We start from the raw sequence: 21,436 nt of genomic DNA on the forward strand, positions 1-21,436 counted from the left end.
CACTTCCGAGCTAACCCATCGAAAGCCGCGATAAGAAATGCAAAGCCAACTATAATACAATCGTGTGTGGTACACATTTACACAAATAAATAATATAAAAGAAATCAAACGGTTAGCGGTCACAAGATGCCACTAATGCAGAAAAAACCTTGTTGCTAAACCTTTTTATCTATTAACCTGTTAAAATTAATGAAAATAAAACGTTCGCTTTACTAAAAAAATTTTATTTTTTAACTCATCGCAACCCGCGATAAGAAATGCAAAACCAACAATACAATCCTACACATTTACACAAATAGAACCGTTGGTAACTACTCATACAAAAGCTGCAAGATGCCAGTGATAAAACTTAATGCAAAAAAGGCTAAAACTTTATAATGTTTCAACCCTATTACTTTCCACTCATTAAGATAATATTCCCTTTTAAATGTCTTGTTTCAAACTATCTCAAGTTAACGTCAACTAAACTGTCTACATAAAAATCCAAGTTAATTGTTTATATGCCCTTTGTTTTTAATGTTTTTAAACTTACAACAAAAGCTATAAAATGCCAGTGATAATTCTTAATGCTTAAAAAGATGGAAAAAATAGTTTTAATTATTTAATAATTCTGTTTATGCGTTGCACCTACATTTTTTATTTAATAAATAAAGGTGTTGACTTAAGTGAGAAACCCATGAAAGTTGTCTAGAGTAGTTCGTGTATGTGAACATCTTTGCGGACGGCATTGTTGAAACCCTCCTTATAGCGATACCAAATGGGGCTCTTCACAATGGCATCGGTTTTGGCTTTCGGAAATAACACAAGTTTAATAAAAATAATTAGAGGAGAAGATTCGAAAGACTCACCCTCCTCTGTTGAATTTTTTGAAGTCGTTTTGTGGGTAATGCGACCAAAAAAGTCCTTGGTTAGCTGAAAAAAAAGACAATTTATATATTGATAAATATATTTAAACATTGATAAATAAATTATTTTAAAGACTACAGAGTAAATTTAATACAAGCTCTTTAAGTCGGGCAAAAATTTAAAAAATATTATGTCTAGAAAAAGAAAAAGAGACAACAAAGTAAATACCCCCATAAAGATAAGCAAAAGCTGCTTTCGTTTAAGATGGGCAATAAATGTTCGTTTGCGTTGATCCCACATTACGACTCCGATGACAATACCGCTGGAATCCCCTTATGGGTTATTAGCTTTTCAAGGATTTGCCACGAGAAAAAGAGCTTCGGCCAAATGGCAGAGGAAAACAATTTGGCATGAGGATGAAAATGAACTCGGGTCGAATTTTTTTGTTGGTTGAGTTTGGTTGATGCCAAATTTGCAAGTAAATTGCTGCTAAGTAAATGCAAGGCATGCAAATCCTCGTGTATAGTAGATTCACCTGCTGTTTGGGTGCACTGCGCATATTAGGCTCCGAAATTGGTTTCGGCTTCAATGTTTGCAAATGATTGGGCAGCTGAGCAGCTGCACTTCCTGCAGTTTTCTTTTTGGCGACCGAAGGAGCTGAAGGAGCACCGCCTTTGGGAGCAGCTCGTCGTATGCGTTCCAAGTCCACTTCGCGGGCTATCAACTGGCGACTAAAGTAGGGGAGCGTGAGACCAGAGTAGCCTAATAAAAAATATATTTTAAGATAAATTAGATTTAAGTCTGTTTTGCATCTACAGTTGCGGACAAAGTAATAGTAGTATTGAAAAAGCAATCACAAAGGGTTGGCAGGCAACTTTTGAAATTTGCTTTTATATTTTCATGAAGACAGTACTATAAATTAAATTTGGGGAATGTAAAAATCCAAATTTTTCATAGATATTATACTTTAAAATATTTTTAACATTTTTTAGGCTGGATAAAAAAATGTTTTTAAATTTTTAATGTTAAATATAGTTTAGTTATTAAAATAAAAATCCAAATCTATCCAATACAAAGTGCAAAAGAATTTTTGTATATGGAAACTTATTTTTCAGCATTGTTATATACATTGTTATTGTTATATACATGATATATATAAATCAGACACTAAAATAGATAGAACGAGAAATAATAATTATTTTCACACATTTTTGTATTTGTAAAAATTAAACAATTATTTTAAGGACTTATTTCATTTTCCTTGAAAAAATAAAACATTATAAACGATTTTTTAAACTTAATTTTGCTTATGGGTAAGTAAGCATTTTGGTTATTTAAAAGAAAAGCTATTCGAGGCCTTAAAGGTATGGTTTTTGAGAACTTTGCAACTCTATAAATTTTTCAATCACCTGGAAATGTACTGAGTGCATCCAGATCTGGTTCGGTTTGAAAGACATAATGTCCTTCTTGGGACTTGACTTGAACGAAAGTCAGGCCGAGATCAACCATCACCTCGATGGTGTGGCGTAAGTCCTGTTGCTCCCTGAAGTTTATTAATAATGGAATTATAGATATTTTGGATTATATATAAAAAAAACCAGACCACTTACTTTGGAGACAGCAACTGCACCGCCACGGAGCGCAGTTGTGGTGACAGAATCCTCTTCAGCAAAGGCACTGTATCGAGGAGCAGAGTTTTGCCCTGACCCACACCCAAAGCCGAGGTGGTGACCCCTTTGCACAGCGCCTGAAAAATATTCCTCTGATTGGTGCTCTTCTGCTGGAACTGCAAAAACATAAAAATAATATAAAATGCAGCTACACAAAAATTTGGAATTCTTTGAAATTACTTTATTTTGATTTCTATGTTTGTTTAGAAATTAAAAGTTTGATATTTTTGTCATTTATTTTTTGAGTTGTTGCATTGGTTACTGCTCGTTCCGATTTATGCATAGAAGTTGTATCCATATAGATTTAAAACTGAGAGACTATTTTACATAAAAACGGACCAACGAATAGATAAACGGACAGGCAAACGGACATGGCTAGATCGACACTCCTAGTGCTAATGATCAAGAACACATATACTTTATATACGGTTCTGTCTCCTTCACTGCGATGCAAGAACTTTGCAAGGGTGCAGAAAGGGGTTGGCCTTTAAAAGTAAACACTGCGAAATCTATGCAGGAGTCTCATTAATCTTGTGATTGCATTTGAGGCACATAATGGACAAGAAATTACATGGCTTGATTGTGTTGATTATGCACTTTCCACAGGGCCTGTGGAAATGGAAATGCCGGGGATGTTTGCCCCGGCTAATGACGCCTGCATAAATCATGAGCCTGCCTCAAAGAAGCAGCCTTCGCTGCGATGAAAAGAAATAATGTGGCCCGGGGCCCATCATCTTGTCATCGTCATCGTCATCGCCATCGTTTTGCAAGCGTTTTCTTTTTTCTTTTTTTTTTAACTTTTCCCAAACTCACCTCAAAGCCACGCGTTGGAAATGCAATTTTCGGCCAGGCCAGTGTGGCAAACAGCAAGTGCCAGACGACAAAGCCGTACTGCAGGTACGGGTACACACTGTAGTTCTGCTGTCTGCTAATCTGATGCTGCACCGTATCCGTGAAGCAAAACCATTTGAGGGCATCGCAAACGCCCGTAAAGTTCGGATCGGGCATCTTCTGTTGCAGATAATTCTCATATACGCCTTGCGTTAGCCTGCCGAATCAAAGGAAATATTTAATAATCATATACAATATAATATAATAATTAAAAGCTAAGATTAACTCATATTAATTAGTTGATTTGCAAGGCACGTTAAATTAAATAGCATAATTCAAAAGCTGATATCACCAATGAATATATATTTATTTAAAATTTATGTCTAAACAGATCTGACTAATTAATATTATTTTTGGTGCTTTAATTTGTTTAATTATTATAAGTGCAAATATATATTTTTGTAAAGGTAGACTTTAACAAATAAAAATAATATCTGAATATTCCTTGATATATATTTTGTACAATGTAATTTTAAAAATAGTTTCAGTTCATCTAATCTTTTAGAATTCAAAAATGTATAGTTAAAATCTTAAATTAATAGTATTGTTTGTTTTAAAAATACACATTTAATTAAATACATAAAATTTTGTATGGAAAAATCACTTGGTATCATTGAATACTTAAAAATAAAAAACATGATACACCATTTTACCACCGAAGTAAGCTTACCTTTCGTAATCCCCACTAGAATGGACGGCATCCAGAACATTGCGAACTCGTGTGTTAACCGACATATTGGTCATTGTGACCTGAGCGGGTTCATCGCCCTTATTGGCGTCAGTCTGGAGAGTTTTGCGTGGCCGTTGTATCTACAATAAAAAAATCCAATTAAATTTAAAAGCCATCAAATTATAGAAGAAAACCATAACCTACTCGGAATATAGCTTCCCACACAGCAAAAAGGCCTTGGTGTCTGTCCTTCTGTCCTAGATTGTTATTGAGCACATCCTGCAGAGTAAGGCACTGTTTTTGGGCACTAAAAAAGGAGCTTGAATTAGTAAACAAATAATAAACGTCTTGTTATTACTCACTTGAAAAACTGCATAGATGATATACAACTTCTGACATCGTTGCCTGATTTCTCGGCCAAGGCAATCAGAGAACCAAAATCAGTTTTCAGCTGCTCTCTGTAGGCAATCTTAACCAATCTGCAAGGTAAATAAAAAATTTTAATTTTAAATTATGTATAATATTAAAGGATTAATTGTAAGGTACCTTTCCGCCAGACGCGCAGCATCGATGGGCGGAAAAGTGACCACAAAGGCCACTTGTCTCAATGGTCGCAGTGCGGGATCATAGACATCATTGCATATGCAGATAATGGGACGCTTTAAAATATTATGCTCAGCCTTGGCACCCTTGGCTTTGCCTTTGTTGAAAACTCCATCGCTGATGAACTTGACCAGATATTCGATTGACTGACGGGGAGCACCATCAATTTCATCTGTAAAGAAATAAGTCATTTGTAGATATTATAAGATGAAAATGTATTTTATTTATAATGTTTCAAACTATAATCATGAACTAAATCAATCAAACTCCCTACAAAAAAGATCTAAAGATCTACTCTAAAAATTCACTGCTAGCTTGCAGTTTTAACTATAATGTAGGTAGAATTACATAAATCAAAGTCATGGTTACAAATATTAACAATTACCCACCTAGAATTATGCAATTGGGTCGCTTGTCTGCATTCAGCACCGATGACATTTGCGTGCCATTCTCGAGGGCCAATTTGAAGGCCTCCGGACTGCGATCGTCGGAGGCATTGATCTCCCGGACATTGTAGCCAGCATGCCGGGCGATCGTGTGTGCCAGCGTGGTCTTGCCCAGACCTGGAGGTCCACATAGCAGGGCAACCTTCTGCATGGGTCTGCCCAGGGCATCCACATTTGTGTTGAGCGCTTGGCGGGATTTGCGCTGTCGCCAGCCGCCATTCGATTCGAATTTGCCAGTGCGCTTATTGAAGCTATTTAGTTGGTTATTGGAACCACCTCCTCCGCCTCCGCCATCTCCTGCCATCGCCTCATGTTCCTGTTTGCTATGGAATGCCTTGCCAAATACCACTTTGTCCCACATCTTCAGCCAGTAGAGCAGACTCCGGTTAGTCATTTCATCCGAGAGCAGGTCAATGTATTTCCGCGGCTTGTACTTGTCCACCCAAAGGCGTCCCGGTTCGGTAGTGGAATTTGTGGCCACGAGGGTTACATCTGCATCTGATTCGCTGGCAGTGCGGCTTAGAACCTAAGGGAGAAAAAGGGGTTAATAATTACTTTTAATGGCAGTTTATAAAAAAAAAAAAACCTATATGCTAATTTGTTTTTTCATAAACTATTAAACTGTTTTTAATGAACAATTTTTGATCTCAAAGTGCATATATATAAATACAATTGCAATTGGTAGTAAAAACTTAAAATAGTTATACTCACTATTTCACCGGCTTCCTGCCAGATCTTGTCCTTGGCCTCGCCCAGAAGACTGCCCACCACTTCGCCACGGGCACTGATCATGTCCAGCTGCCTTTGCTCGTAGTCTTCCGAATGGAATCGAACATAGATCCGCTCCAGATCACTGCGCTGGATGGCCAAAAAGGGCCAATTTGGTATCTCATAGGAGAGGTTCCGCATCTTGAAGTCATGTAAATCCTTTAACCGACTAACATCATCTTTTCGCAAAGTTTTACTGGATTCGCGCATTTTCCGGCGGAGTTCGAGGATCTTATCGATGGCTTCATGGTCGCGTTGCTCCTCGGTTCTGGCCTTCTTCACCAAGGGATCTTCGTAGGACTCGTGGAAGAGGTCATCTATATCGCCAAAGAGGTCGCGTTCCAAACGCCGCTTATTCACATTTTTAAGGCCAACTTCCTGGAGTTTTTCGGCAGCGGTATTGGCATCCTTGTCCCTGGAAGTGAGTTGGGTCTGTTCCAGTTCCTGGATGGCGGGCATTCGCTGGAAGGGCGTGGAGCACCCCCTTCCAGCGGGAGGGCCTTTGGGAGTCCCGAAAAGTCGCCGATTTACATGGCCTCCGCCTGCATCTTCTGCCTCCAATTGACTGCTGGCTCCAAAGCTAATCTGCGATAGTTGTGGCGATCCCAATGTGGAATTTCCAAAGCGGGAATTATCTTTTAAGCCCAAAGGAGCTTGGTTTTCCTTTTGTTTTTCAGCCGCCTGTTTTGAGGTGCTGGGACCATCGTAAGGGTTAAATTCGTCCGGTAAATCTTCCAGCAGCTCCAATTCATCTTGGTACTGCAGCTCGAACTCCTCGTTTTCATCGGGATACTGATCCATCCTGGGTTTTGGTTGGATGTCCACCAGAAAGTATAATAAATTGTAAACAACAATTGGAGGTGGAAAATTCCCGCCAAAAGGGCAAACAAAAACAGCTGTCTTGGCGCTGAGTTGCCAATTTTAATATATGCTAGCTGACACAAGCTGAGTGATAAGACAAACGATATTTTCTTGCCACTGTTAACTTTTCACTCCAGTTCTTACACCCTTAAATCAAGATCTTGCACACTTACCCAGGTTCCACACCATTTCCTGCACATTTTCTGTTAAAATTCTTAACATTTTAACTTTTCACTCCAGTTCTTACACCCTTAACTCAAGATCTTGCACACTTACCCTGGTTCCCAACCATTTCCTGAACACTTTCTGTTAAAATTCTTAACATCTGTTTACTTAACATATGTTAATTATATGGTTGTTAGAGATGGATAAACACAGGCAGCCACTGCCAAACATCGATAAGACCGATATTTTGAAAACATCGATAGGAACGACCTAGGCATCGAAGTTTTGCCAGCTCTAACGTATTTCCCTTGTAAAATAAAAAAACATAGAGTAATAATGTATAGAGTCGCCATTTGCTCTGCCGCTCTCTCGAGTGACTTTTCCAGTGATGCCACCTAGACTAAAAAAGGGGAAAATTTCAGTCTCTCACGGTTCGATTCGAACCTTTAATTCGGTCCCATGGTGAATTTTTGCAGCTGGCCTGTTCGCTCTTATTGTTCTGTTTTCAGCTTATGGGAAATGCGGCAGAGCGAGTGAAATGACCAAATGATTTTTTGTTTTGTTGACAAAAACGTTGTTCTTGTTTTCCCATAGAAAGCGGCTGGGACCGAATTCAACATCCACATGGGACTGAATTCAATGTCCACATAGGCATTGAGTAAGAAAGCAAAGTCTTTTACTTTTTGACTCAATGTGCACATGGGACTGAATTCAATGTCCACATAGGACCCACTCATGTCTGAGTTAAATTCAAATTGTACTGAATTTAAATAATTTGTAATATAAGGATAAGTTAATTTTAAATATTTTGTTAGCAAAATGTATTGTGTTTTGATAATAAGAATTATGTTAATTATAACTATTAATAGACTAGATGAATATATAATATAATTATTCTTTTGCATTTGCACTTTCAATGTTTCTAATAAAACCAAATACAAAAAAAAATCCGTTTTATAATTTATTATGGTGGAATTAAGTTTGTTGCAAAGATATATTGTTATAGCAATAGTGATTAATATTTAATTTTTTAAAATTACAATTTTTTTTTACTTAATATTTTTAGTGCAAATTGTATTATACAAAATATTATGTATTATACAAAATAAATATTTTTTAAATACTTTTAAGCAATTTAGTTTTGCCTGTCTTAAAAATCGAAATTCTGGTTTCATTTTCAAAATCGAACTCAAAAAAGCAAATGAAACCAATAACATAATTACTCTATGCCAATAAAATATCTCAAATCAGCATTACAGCTCAAAGCCATACGAAACACGACCTTTTAAGAGCCTGTTGTATGAATAACAGAGAATATTTTATCGATACTGAGTAGGAATCGGAAATATTTTTGAGTTCACACAGTTAAAAATAGGTGTGAGGGATGATTGTATTGGTGGACGTCGAGCATTGAGAAGATGCTTCAGGTTCGACATGACGTCACGTCAAACAGCAAAAGCAATTGGACTTTGCTGGGAATCTGCTTGGATGTTCGAAGTGTGGTGAAATGATAAAAAGTAAATAAACTGGTATTTTGCAGCGAAATCAATAAAAGAATGGAGACATCGAATTACCATCGGCTTAGAGACAATACCTCTGGACGTTTTGTTTAAAAACCTTAAATTTTTGTGTTTTAGGTCATAAAAAATCGCTTTTTTGGACTTTTATTGACATATCAACGGTGTTTAGTCGTATGTAGTTCTTGTAAAGGCAAAAAAAGCAAAAGAGAAGTCATTGTTTTTACAAAATAGCGCAAAAACTCTTTCAATGTTTTGAATTTAGCGCTTACTAGCTGAACTCTTCTTTCGCATGCAGGTCTTACGGCAGTTGCATCCTGTTGCTGGTCGCTTGCACATGTTCGAACAGCTGATATCTTCACCACACTGTTCAAACACCGGCGTCACGCCAGCGTCGAGAAATTTGCGGGCAGAGCAAATGGCGACTCTATATAGTTCCCTACTCTATGAATTCGGATCGGACGCCCCTGCGGCGCTAAAATCGGCCAGATAATATATACTATTATCCGCTACAACTGCTGCTATTGCATATTTAATCAACCGCAACGCCATACAGTGAAAATTCGTGTGCTTATTAGCTACAATCCGTGAGAAAAAGCAGATGCTATGACCCGCAAATTGCACATTTCTTTGTTATAGTTTTGCGCAATCCAAGGAAATCAAAGAAAACTGAGGAACATTGAGGAAGCAACGGAAGAGAACAGCAGCAAACCAAAACAAAACAAAGCGATCTGGCTTTTGTTTTCGTTCAACTCATGAGCAACAACAACAACAACCCACACAAAAAGTAAGTGATAAAAACAATTTACGTCACCCACTGATAAGGTCAATAACAACAAATTAGATTAATTGTATGTGTTCATTACTTGCACTCGATTGAATTATCAACTTGCTAAGTACAGTAAAGGCTCGATACAAGTGATTCCATAGGTTGTTTACCACATAGGTTTAGATAACTATTTTGACAGTCACCTTAGCAAACACACACACAAAAATTGTAATATTCACATTGATTTCTAAGTAATTTGTTTCATCTATTGGTTTCCAGCTCTAAGATTTAAAATATTAGAAGCACAATCACGAAACACAAAAAACATGGATAACACTTTGGATGAAAATGGATGGAAGGACTCGTTTGACAAATTACTCGATTCCCGATCACTTCTGCCAAATACAGAAGGTAGAAAAAAGACAGTAAGCGCATCGTTTAACATGGACTCGAGTGTGGAGAACAGCACGCACGAAATAATAGAATCGAATCACTTAAAAAACAAACATTTGAATATCGAAGATGGTTCAAGAAGTAAATCTATATCGACTCCCTGCGACAAACGTTTGGGAAAGGAAATATTTAATTGCGGACTGTCGCCGATCACGCGCATAAAACTAAGTGGTTTCAGAAACGAAAACTGCGACGATGAGGAGTTGCGTTTGATGAAAAGAGTGCGAATCGACCATATAAATAAAGCCACACCTGATGCACACATTTCTACTAACAATTTGAATACGATTGTTGAAGCTTTGCAGCCTGCAATTGTCTTAAAGCCAGGAAAGTGGCGCAAATCCCTCAACACTTTTTCGCAGTCAAGAAAAAGCCTTTTATGTCAGGGTCGCAAGTCAGTGTTTTTGAAACCACAAAATCAAATAGATAACAATTTCGAACAGGAAGTTCTAAAATATTGCAACCAATGCAAAGCGCTGCCATTCAATGATGCATATGCAGAGTCTAAAATGTTGAAAACCAACAAGATAGGCGAAGGTGCCTACGGTGAAGTCTTTCGATATACTCCAAAACAATTGAAAAGTGACAAAAAGAACACTGACTTGGTATTGAAGATAATTCCAATCGAAGGTTCTATGCAAATCAATGGAGAAGAGCAAAAAACCTTTGCTCAAATCTTGCCCGAAATAATTATTACACAAAAGATGAGCAGTCTTGAGGCTGGTAAAAATAATTGTACCGATGGATTTGCCGGTCTGTACAAGGTATCACTAGTTAAGGGAAAGTATCCGCAACATTTGACCAAGCTTTGGGAGCGATACGATGACGAAAAGGAGTCTGAGAATGACCATCCTGGAGTTTTTGGAGACACACAACTTTTCGTTGTACTAGAACTTAAGTTTGCCGGCAACGACATGTCGAACTTTGAATTCTTAAATGCCGAACAATCATATTATGCATTGCAACAGATCATTCTTTCGCTGGCCGTTGGCGAAGAACAGTATCAATTTGAGCACAGGGATCTACATTGGGGAAACATATTGATTGGAGCCACCAAAAAGAAGCACATATCCTTCAAGCTTAAGAATACCGATTTTACTATACTTTCCAAAGGCGTGGCCATTACTATTATCGACTATACGCTTTCAAGAATCACCATTGATGACTGCTGCTACTTTAATGATCTCTCAACTGATGAGGAACTTTTTTCAGCCACAGGCGATTATCAATATGATATCTACAGAATGATGCGGAGTGAATTAAAGAACAACTGGTCATCTTATTCGCCAAAAACAAATATACAATGGCTGTCCTATCTTAATGCCAAACTATTGGATGGCGTGAAGTATAAAAGTGCCAATACAAAGGTTCACAGATTACACATTGACAAGCTCAAGGAATTGCAAAGCATTATGCTGACATTTGAAAGTGCCGCACACTGCGCAAAACATCTGTTTAATATGTGTTAAAATGTGCTGTGTTCAAAACTTTAAATTTCAATTAAAAGACAAGACACGAACTTTAAGGTCATCAGGATAGAGTAGCATTTAATATGTAAAACAAAATTAAAATTGATTGAACTTTAAGGACATGATAAAATAATTTAAAAAACTTATTCCAATAAGTAAGTTTTAAATTCTTTTGTATGCCTATCTAAACAACCTGTTTTTTTTTCTGGTACCTTAACATTAAGGTCACTTATTTTGTATATCCCATTTTGAAATGTAAGAACCTGAAACAATAAATTTCAAATATCATTGTATATCTCTAAAATTTTGTATATTTTGTTCCCGACAGAATGCAAAACTGGTTGGCTTCGCACGATGGCGGTGAGGATGCGATGGCGGCGCCATCATCATGTCCTGCGTCCTCGGAAAACGCCAACCGGATCTTTGGCGACATAACCACCAATCGACTGTGGACATTTAGGGTTCTGATGAACCAGGATCTGGCCGCCAACGAGCAACTGGCCATTGTGGGTAACTGTGAGGCTCTGGGCAATTGGCAGCACTCGGGAGCTGCTCTTCTGTCCAAGGAGGACGCAGATGATGAGGATAGCAATCTCTGGACAGGCGAGGTCTATATTCCGCGTCACTGTGACACCGACTACCGTTACATGGTCTGTGCCGTGGATCCAGGTGCCGAGCATCTGATGGTCCGCCGTTGGGAGACCCAATTACAGGTTTACAAATTGTCAATTTACTACTGACGCCATAGTAGAGTAGAGTCAAGAAACTGTACAGCTGCGGCCAAAAAAATAGTAGTGGAAGAACTTAAAATGCTCAAGAACATACAAGTTTTCTTTAAATAAACAAAATGGTTATTGTTTTAGTTTTTTAAAATTTAATTTTTAATATACTGTAGTACATGATTTAAAAAAAAATTAAGAAAAATCCATAAATCTTCGTTCATCTGCACTTTTCATTGGAATACCATACATAATATATTCATTTTAATATCTTTTCTTTGTTTTAAATTTTAAAATATTTGAAAAATATTAAAACCTATGATATTTGAACTTCTATATTTGTTTAAAGAACATAGTTTTGCTTTTAGAAAATATTAAAAAAATATATATTTTTGATTGCTATTTTAATAAGCCAAAAAACTACTATGATTTTGACCGTTTTGACAGTTGTTTGCTTTTTAAAAACCATAAAGACTAAGAAAACCTTATTTTTTACAGCCTAGAACCATCAAGAGACTGGATGAGCAGCCGCTTAAGTCCCACATGGATATATTCGGATCGATCAATGGCCAGGAGAAGGTGGATCGTGGATGGCTGACCAAGGAGACACTGGTTCAGCTGAAGTTCTTCTATGCCCCATTCACTTTCAAGCAGCGCATGAAGAGGAGGCACATTCAGGTGAAGGTCACGCCCATGAATTTGAGCATTCCGAGTGCCGGTTGTGGTGAGTCTGCCACGCCCCTTTCGCCCCTGGAGGATTCCCTGTCGAATGACACGCATGACACCAAGGAGAATGGTGGCGAATCCTCCACAGCCTTTGCCTTCAGCGAGGTGGTGACTTTGAGTGCCGACGAGTGTGAGGTCAGAGGTCAAGAGCAATTCGGCACCGCCTGCGGACCCAGCGACTTGGTTATATTCCACCTGACCGTGGGAGACTTTGAGAACACCGCCTATTTGATTGATTTGTACAGCTACAGTTCGCGAGTGGCCAAAGAAGATGGACCGCCGAATCACTTGGGCTACCACTATGTGCTGCCCAATCTTTTCAAGCGTTCGGAGGGGAATCTGGAGCTGCCCATCACCTGTGCCAAGGGTCATCGACCTCTGGGCATGATGCGATTGGGCTATCTCATCGTAAAGCCCTCCTCGCAATGTGCCCACATGGACATGAGTGTGAGCTATGCCCGGTATTGGAATAGCAAGTGGACGGGTCTGGATGTGGGCCATCGCGGTTCGGGCACCAGTTTCAAGGCCAAAGATGCTGTGATCCGTGAGAACACCATTACCTCCCTGAAGAATGCCGCCGAACATGGTGCCGATATGGTGGAATTCGATGTTCAACTCAGCAAAGATCTAGTGCCAGTGGTCTATCATGATTTTATGATCTATGTCTCGCTGAAATCCAAGTGTAGCATGCAGGAGCATGATTTTCTGGCTTTACCCATGAGGGAGTTAACGTTGGAGCAGTTGAAAAAGCTTAAGGTCTATCACATAGCAGAGGGTTTGTCCAGGGAAACGCGCTCATTTCACAACGATGACCTGCTGGAGCATCAGCCTTTTCCCCAGTTAGCCGATGTCTTGGATGCCCTCGACGTGCACGTGGGTTTCAACATTGAAATCAAGTGGTCACAGAGGCTGGAAGATGGCAAAATGGAGGAGGAATTCGAGCATGTGGTGGATCGAAATCTCTACATCGATTGCATACTGGATGTGATCCTGCGTAAGGCTGGCAATCGCCGCGTGGTACTCAGTTGTTTCGACCCGGATATTTGCACCATACTGAGATTCAAGCAAAATCGTTATCCCGTCATGTTCCTAACACTCGGAAGGACTACGAAATACCAGCAGTATTTGGATCCCAGGGGCAACTCCATGGAACTGGCCGTGTGGCATGCCGTGGCCATGGAGCTCCTGGGCGTGGTGGCCCACACCGAGGACCTGCTGCGAGATCCCAGTCAGGTAACATGATGATCCACTCTCCAGTCTCGAGTCACTCAGCTACGGACGCTTTTAGGTGAATCTGGCCAAGGAGCGCGGCCTCGTGCTATTCTGCTGGGGCGACGACAACAACTCCAAGGACACCATCAAGCTGCTCAAGGAACTCGGCCTGCACGCCATCATCTACGACAAGATGGATGTGCTGACCACCAAGGAGGTCAAGGTGAGTCTGGGTTTGATTGAATCTCAATTCTTTGCACCAATTGCTGCATAAAAATGGGTTTTTTCTATAATTTTTTTAAGGAATACTATTTAACTGGAATTTATAAATTATTTTCTTTTTCTTAAAAATCTTAAGTATTACCAAAGTTTTTTATCTATCGCAACGACTTTAAATTTAAAAGACGTAGCTATATTATAAAAATATGCAACATAAATTTGACAAATTTTAAACTTGCAAGTCACAACTAAACTACCGGCTACGTATAATACTAAGATACACTTTAATAAATACTTTTAATTAATCAATGTTTGTTTCCTCCTCTTAGCAAAGTGTTTTCCACTTGCAAGCCAAGGACAGCCAAAAAGAGCTGCTGAAATTGCAGGCCCTGGAAACGGGACATGTTTGGCACACCTCGTCCGATGGGAACGAGGAGCAGCAGGCATAGGCATTGCATATTGCATATTGGATATTGGATCCTCTACATTATTTTATACTCATCTTTATGTACGCAAATAACGCTTTGCAAGGACCAAAACGCATCTGATTTCTGCCATTACCATTTCTCCATTTCATCACTTAGCAAATTGCATTTGATTTTTATAAATAGTTTAATTACAAATGTACTTACTATCTGTCCAACCAAATAAGAAACTTTTTTCAGCAACTCAATTAAACAGCTCTGTACTTCAGTTTTTACGTTCCCAAATCTCTTATAAATACAATTCTCAAGAAAAATGCAAAATGGTTTCATTTCTCAATTTAAAATCAAAATTATTTTTAATATTAAATCTTTAAACTGGGAGCGCAAAGATTAAATTTATAACAACTAAATCTCTTAAATAATTATAAAACCAGAACTTCTAAGGCCGTAACTTTTCTAACAGAAATCCGGTTTCGAAAAGGACTACCTCTTTAAGTTTGTTTTTTTGATGTAACCCCTTTCTCTTTTCAAATTTCGATCTCGAAAAGCCATACCTTTATAGTTTTATGGTTTAAAAATCTAAGAATCTGATTTGAATGTTATTTTATAATTTTGGGTCGAAATTCTTGACATTTTAATGTTGTAACCAATTCCAAATTTTTCAAAATAAGGGTTGATAATTTTTAAAGCGAGAAATCATCACTCATACGCAGTGTTGCATTTTGGCGCCACAACAAAGGGAATGTCAGAGCAAAAGAAAGACAGAAAACGCAAAGAACATGCTTTGCGCATGTTCTGAGTTTTAAGTGCGAGATGAGGAACAATATCAACATGCCTCCAGAGAGAACGGAGCGTGAAAATTCCATCGGTGTTGATTCGGTTTGTTCGGATTCCTTTTCAGTTTGTAAAATCGCCTCGAACGGTTCGGAAATAGTGCGCGCGAAGAGAACGGACGGCCAACTCCCCGGAAAGAAAGAAAATTAGAGGAAGGAGGCGGCCCCCCACCCCAACAAAAAAAAAAAAAAAAAGAAACCGAGTGTAGTGTAGTAGTGTATAATAGTCCTCCGTTTAGTTCGCCCTTTTTTTAAATCCAAAAACCTGCAATTTCAAAAAACCCAATACAACGATTTTCCTGCATTTTCCCGTTTTCCTGTTGGTTTTCCCAAAAAATCGGAACTATGTTTATGGGCAGAGCGCAACGAGGCCGCAGGATGAGAGAATAGGTGAGAGTTTTGAGAGGGCGGGATGGTTATTAGGGATATGGTTTTCTTCGTCGAACTCGATGGATGTATATCCAGGAGCATTACTTGGCTTGCTACCTTTAAAGTCGGCGACAATAAGGAAGTTTGTGATACACCAAAAACGGAAAAATCGATGCGTGCGCGACGACAACACACACGTGTAGGTCCCTACACTACATACTATGTGTGTGTGTGTATATATATCAAGTATACGCCAAGTTAACCGAGGCAGGCAACTTCATACCACAACAAAAACACGCTACTTACAAAACACTCCTGACCTACTGTGTGTGCGCCACCCCCCTTTTTCCCCATTTTCCCATTTTCCATTTTTCACCACCCCCCCACGAGGCAGTTAACTACTGTACTTGCGTGTAATGTTTTTTTTTCTAAGGGAAGGAAATTTGGTATAAAAAAAAGCCGAAACTCATTTTAAATACTTCTGGTGTGTGTTTTCTGGGAGAAGCGTTCAAGTTCTCCCCTGCTCATTAGAAGTGAATAAATAATGCCGCTAATAATACGATATGTGCATGCGGCACATACGAGTAGTGTACACTTTAAACCCATGAATATTAAGCTAGAATTTGGCCATAGAGTGTGTATAACATGATCATTAGCATTAATTGCAACTGAATTCCACCACTTTTCCCTTTGGAAGGAAGGCAGGAAAAACTGCCCTCAGCGTGTGTTTTTCACTTGTTTGTTTTGTTTATAAAGCCTCATGAAAATCGTGTGAGTTGTTTTGTATTTTTATGGCGCTGATTCGAAAATCGAGAATCGAAATCGAGGGGCCGCCGCTTGCGGATAAACATCCAATGGACAATGATGAGAATCGACAACAGAAAAAGAACAGCCCGGACAGACAGGGACAAGCGGACAAGCGGACAGACGGACAGTTGGACTGAAAAGTAGACGGACACAAAACGCTGTTGCTCACTTTGTGGCTGTGATATATATACACTTCCGGCCATAACAATAGTGCTTTTGGCACAAGCAAGTCTCAGTGAAATACTATGGCTAAAGCCATTTTAAGGCAATCTTTTAGATTATCGATAAAAATGTTGATTTTTAGTTTTGTAAACAATGCAGGCTTAAAGCCACTAAAGAGCCAATATCTGCTTAAAAAAACAACCAATTTATCTATCAGTATCATTCAATATTTTATTATTATAGCAAATATTACGAATTTCTATTTTTCAAAAATTTTATTGGAACATTGATTAGCATTCAGTATTTATTATTATCGAATAATTTTTTTCTTAAATTTATGTTTTTGCTAAACTAATTTTACATTTTTTGGGAAGATTAGTATCAATATTTATAATTATTGTCTTTCATTATTTTGATTCAATTTAATTTAAAATTTAATTTGTTTTGCTATGAGTATTGGTATTGAATATGTAATATTATCAAATTATTTTTCTTAAAATGTATCTATCTTTTATTAGCTCGATTTATTATTTTTTGTAAGTCCAGTGTTATTCTCTTGACCGCTGCTGTGCCACCGGGTATCTAGATACATTTGTATCTTTGTGTGCGAGAGTGTAAACAATGCAGCGCCAAAACTAAATATTGTTTAAGAACAAATATTTGCCTTTTGTGCAAATCACGAAAGGCAATTTCATTATTCCGTTACGTTTTGCTCCTTTATTTTTTGTATTTTTTTTATATACTACAGTACCATATAGTCTTATTTGGTGCCACTCTCAAAAACTGATGACGCTATCGATGATATGGTTGTACTATATTTAGTAGATCTGGCCAAAAAGAAGAACAAACCCAAGTGGGATGCGCTTCACGAGCTGCTAATGGGTCAATTCAATCGAAGCGAATATTATTGCCCATTTTCCAAATAGATGGTCTTATTTCAAGCGATGAGTTTGTTGATTTTAAATATTTATGCGGCGTAGAAATACTCGCTAAATAAAGTGAATCCAACCATTGAATCATCGGATGCATAGATCAACTAGTTTGGCAAACGGAAAATTAAAAAAAAAAAACCTACCTATTTCTATTGAACAAAATTCGGCACACTTTTACACATAACTGAATTATTTGGAATCACGGATCCATATTTATTATCTTAAAGGTAAACAATCTTTTCGGTATTCCGCCATAAATTGAAGATGTGCGAAAGTTGGCCACTCAACTGAAATGATATTTAATACATACGCGTTACTCAATGATTTGTATACAGAAAATATTGATTTAGAATCGATGATTTGTATGTTTAACATTCGAGGGCGAGGTCAGGTGAATTTTGTTTATGGGAACCTTTTATATGCAATTTATTTGATTTCAATATTATTGTACACTGCTAACATTTATTTGCTAACATATATTTGTTAAAATGAAGTGTAACTACTTATAAGCTTACTAACTTTTTTAAACTTACTTACGTAAATAATAGATTTGATTACCCGGCACATGTGTCTAGGCTATAAACTCATAATTAAAAAAGAGGGATCGCATAGGCAATAATGATAAAATGTAATATTCATAATATTTAATTTAAATATTATTTATACAAATTTGTTAGTATTCAATTTTTTTATCAGTGAAGAAATTTATGAATAACATTTTGTAAACAATATAGATAAATATAAATGACAATCTTTGAATTTTAAATCCTTATCTTTCAGCGCCATGTTGTCCAATCCAGCCCCAACATAGTGAGTAGTCCAATTGCAAAGATGTTTTGGGTTTGTCCCTAACATCTGGTCAAACATTTTCAAGTGGGAGTCCGCGAACTTGAGACCTGATCTGGGGATCCAGAGGGTGCCGAAAAGTGGATCGGAGGAAGTGACTGGACAGGAGAGTGTGGTGCCTTGGAGGAGGCACTGAGACACTGAGGCACTGAGAACTTGAAAAGTCGTGGACAAGGACAACGAAAAGCATTCAGGTTGGCCAGTAGAAAATCAAAACAAAGAAATCCCAAGATATTTAGGAAAAAAACAAACAATATTATACACTCAAATCACACAAAAACCCAACAAAAAAAAAGAAAACAAGAGAAGAAACACCCACAAAAAATAAAATAATTAAGTTGGAGCAGAACATGCAGTAAAAAATACAAAACAAAAAGAAACCCACCCACAATTCCAAAAAGTAGCCGCTTAAAATGGCTTTAAATGCCATTTAAAATATTCTTAAATAATACACAATTATATGTTAACACAAACAAAAACAAAAAGGAGGAAATTATTTATTTATCAACACTATCTATCAACACTCAATTCAAATATACAAAAACTCAATAGTTTTCCACAATTTAAAAATTTAAATTCGTTGGCAAGCCCGCAAACTTAATTCTTAAAGATTTACTTTTTACTGGTTTTTTAAAACAATGACTTAAATACATAAAAAAAATGCATCACTATGCGCATGCAGCCATGAATCTGATAAATATGGACTCGGAAAATCGGGTGGTGCTCAATGTGGGTGGCATTCGGCACGAAACCTACAAGGCCACACTGAAAAAAATTCCGGCAACGCGATTATCGCGACTGACCGAAGCCCTGGCCAATTATGATCCGATATTGAATGAGTACTTCTTTGATCGTCATCCGGGCGTCTTCGCACAAGTGCTCAACTATTACAGGTGGGTTTTTGTTTTTTTTTACCAAATATAAAACTATTAAATATATTACATTTCAGAACCGGTAAACTGCATTATCCCACAGATGTTTGTGGACCGCTGTTCGAAGAGGAATTGGAGTTTTGGGGCCTAGATTCGAACCAAGTGGAGCCCTGCTGTTGGATGACCTATACACAGGTTAGTCAGCTTATTAAACTAACTAATTGTTTAACTAAAAAGCTTGATTTATATCTTGTAGCATCGCGACACACAGGAAACCCTTGCCGTGCTGGATCGTCTCGATCTGGATACGGAAAAACCGTCCGAAGAAGAATTGGCACGCAAATTTGGCTTCGAGGAGGACTACTACAAAGGCACCATATCCTGGTGGCAGGAGATGAAGCCGCGCATTTGGTCCTTGTTCGACGAGCCCTACAGTTCCAATGCCGCCAAGGTGAAAAACATATTAATAGGTGTTTTTATTTAAAAATGAAATCTAAGCAGAGAAAATTAGCAAAAGTTTTAAGTACAAAAATAGTGACAAAAACCTAAAAAGGAAAATGATTCTTACAAATTGAAACCTATTGCTATTAAAATGTTTTGTTTTTCTTTTTAAAACGCTTGAAGAACTTTTTTAAATGATTAAGGACACCTACTTAAAACTTTCACAATGGAAACAATCTTACAAGTAATAAGTATTTAATAATAAAATGGACTGAATTTCCCATTTCTTACAAGCTGATTTGCCCATACAATGAATTTATAGCTTTAAATGCAACAGACATAAAATTATATATAAATGCATTTGGCAGAACAAACACTTAAATTCTGTTTTCAATGAAGCTATAAATAATTTCGACAATTTAACGAATGAGTAAGGAGAACACCCACATAAAAATTCCACATTAAAAGCAATCTAATAAGTAATTACAAAAGTGCATTGGATTTTAATTTGGGAATACGTAGGCAGCGTTGAATGTGCTTTCATTTTGAGTGAATGTAAGTCTATGCATATTAAGGCATTAATCATCTCATAAATAAGTTGTGTGATTTTTTATATATACTCTACCATTTTGATTTGATATTAAATACCGCTTTATTATATATGGGATTTTAAAATATTGTATTTATATTTCAGACCATTGGCGTGGTTTCGGTGTTCTTCATCTGCATTTCGATCCTGTCGTTCTGCCTGAAGACCCATCCCGATATGCGAGTGCCCTATGTCCGGAATATTACAGTGAAAACTGCGAATGGAAGTAATGGCTGGTTTTTGGACAAAACCCAGACCAATGCGCACATAGCCTTCTTCTATATCGAATGCGTATGCAATGCGTGGTTTACCTTTGAAATATTGGTAAGATATTTAATAAAATGTATATAACTAGCCAGGATGTTAAGCACAACGTTTTTCACAGACTTATTTAAATGGTAAAGCTTTGTAAATGATTAAATACAGACTAAACTAAATTTCAAAAATTTTAAACTCTTTAGATTAATTCAGCGGAATAAACTATTTGGAAACTATAATAAAGATACAATAAAAAATGTTTCAATGTTTGTTTCCTCACTTTTAGTAACAATTAAGTGCCCAACATTAATTCCGAAATAAAGAAATTAAAAATCTTTAAATTATAATATATACCAAATTATTTTGTACGAGTTTTTCGTATTTTTAAGCTTTGAAACTGATAGAATTCAGCTAACATTTATTTTAAAGACCTGTTGTTTTAACAGGCTTAATAAAAATGGAAATGTATTCTAGTTGCTGGGTTTTAATATAGATTAATGCAAAAACATCTCTCACGTTATTAATATAAGAAAACTCTTGATTAGTTATAGGCCCATAAGATTTGTTTAATTTCCTAATAATTTTATTCCCTTTTCAGGTGCGCTTTATCTCATCGCCGAACAAGTGTGAATTCATCAAGTCATCTGTTAACATCATAGATTACATAGCGACGCTTAGTTTTTATATCGATCTAGTGCTTCAGCGATTCGCGTCGCATTTGGAGAACGCCGACATCCTCGAGTTCTTCTCGATCATCAGGATAATGCGACTGTTCAAGCTGACGCGCCATTCGTCTGGGCTGAAGATCCTGATCCAGACGTTTAGGGCCTCGGCCAAGGAGCTGACCCTGCTGGTGTTCTTCCTCGTCCTGGGCATCGTGATCTTCGCCAGCCTCGTC

The 21,436-nt window shown here is 37.5% G+C and overlaps 4 protein-coding genes across 13 annotated transcripts in view; 3 read left to right on the plus strand and 1 right to left on the minus strand.

The window, feature by feature from the left end:
• Nucleotides 1-15: 15 nt before the first annotated feature.
• Nucleotides 16-6,763, minus strand: LOC108134764 (chromosome transmission fidelity protein 18 homolog). Of its 2 annotated transcripts, XR_001773840.2 has the most exons (13): nt 5,838-6,763; nt 5,070-5,652; nt 4,624-4,852; nt 4,440-4,556; nt 4,282-4,384; nt 4,078-4,217; nt 3,330-3,564; nt 2,457-2,632; nt 2,256-2,389; nt 1,382-1,608; nt 849-912; nt 632-788; nt 16-569 (listed from the first exon to the last, which is right to left on the minus strand). XR_001773840.2 is itself a non-coding variant. In XM_017255209.2 (12 exons), the coding sequence occupies exons 1-12, from the start codon at nt 6,693-6,695 to the stop codon at nt 688-690; spliced, it is 2,967 nt and encodes a 988-aa protein (XP_017110698.1). In that variant the 5' UTR covers nt 6,696-6,763; the 3' UTR covers nt 91-687. The 2 variants fall into 2 exon arrangements, 1 of the variants encoding a protein (XP_017110698.1); XM_017255209.2 differs by having other exon boundaries at nt 91-788.
• Nucleotides 6,764-8,816: 2,053 nt separating this feature from the next.
• On the plus strand, nt 8,817-14,677 carry LOC108134743 (glycerophosphocholine phosphodiesterase GPCPD1). 3 transcript variants are annotated; one of them, XM_017255178.2, is made up of 5 exons: nt 8,817-9,224; nt 11,457-11,841; nt 12,346-13,806; nt 13,862-14,008; nt 14,334-14,677. In XM_017255178.2, the coding sequence occupies exons 1-5, from the start codon at nt 9,193-9,195 to the stop codon at nt 14,451-14,453; spliced, it is 2,145 nt and encodes a 714-aa protein (XP_017110667.1). In that variant the 5' UTR covers nt 8,817-9,192; the 3' UTR covers nt 14,454-14,677. The 3 variants fall into 3 exon arrangements, with proteins under 3 accessions (XP_017110667.1, XP_017110668.1, XP_017110669.1); XM_017255179.2 differs by lacking the exon at nt 8,817-9,224 and adding an exon at nt 11,171-11,283; XM_017255180.2 differs by lacking the exon at nt 8,817-9,224 and adding an exon at nt 11,311-11,383.
• On the plus strand, nt 9,203-11,128 carry LOC108134744 (serine/threonine-protein kinase haspin homolog). Its single transcript, XM_017255183.2, has 2 exons — nt 9,203-9,224; nt 9,486-11,128. Exon 2 carries the CDS (start codon nt 9,533-9,535, stop codon nt 11,126-11,128), a length of 1,596 nt encoding a protein of 531 aa, XP_017110672.1. The 5' UTR covers nt 9,203-9,224; nt 9,486-9,532.
• A 645-nt stretch (nt 14,678-15,322) lies between the features above and the next one.
• Nucleotides 15,323-21,436, plus strand: part of LOC108134740 (potassium voltage-gated channel protein Shaw) — a 13,072-nt gene continuing 6,958 nt past the window's right edge. For 3 of the 7 annotated variants that reach the window (XM_017255164.2, XM_017255165.2, XM_017255168.2), the window contains exons 1-5: nt 18,690-19,271; nt 19,328-19,445; nt 19,507-19,701; nt 20,386-20,604; nt 21,137-21,436. The exon at nt 21,137-21,436 is cut by the window's right edge and continues 304 nt beyond it. In XM_017255164.2, coding sequence (XP_017110653.1) covers nt 19,039-19,271; nt 19,328-19,445; nt 19,507-19,701; nt 20,386-20,604; nt 21,137-21,436 — 1,065 coding nt within the window. In that variant the 5' untranslated portion in view covers nt 18,690-19,038. Of the gene's footprint in view, nt 15,653-18,312; nt 18,573-18,689; nt 19,272-19,327; nt 19,446-19,506; nt 19,702-20,385; nt 20,605-21,136 lie in introns of those variants that run through there. The other 4 variants (XR_001773839.2, XR_001773838.2, XM_017255167.2 and 1 more) reach the window with 2 other exon arrangements.

This window comes from Drosophila elegans, unplaced genomic scaffold, assembly GCF_018152505.1.
Source record: "Drosophila elegans isolate 14027-0461.03 unplaced genomic scaffold, ASM1815250v1 contig_814, whole genome shotgun sequence".
NCBI lineage: Eukaryota > Metazoa > Arthropoda > Insecta > Diptera > Drosophilidae > Drosophila > Drosophila elegans.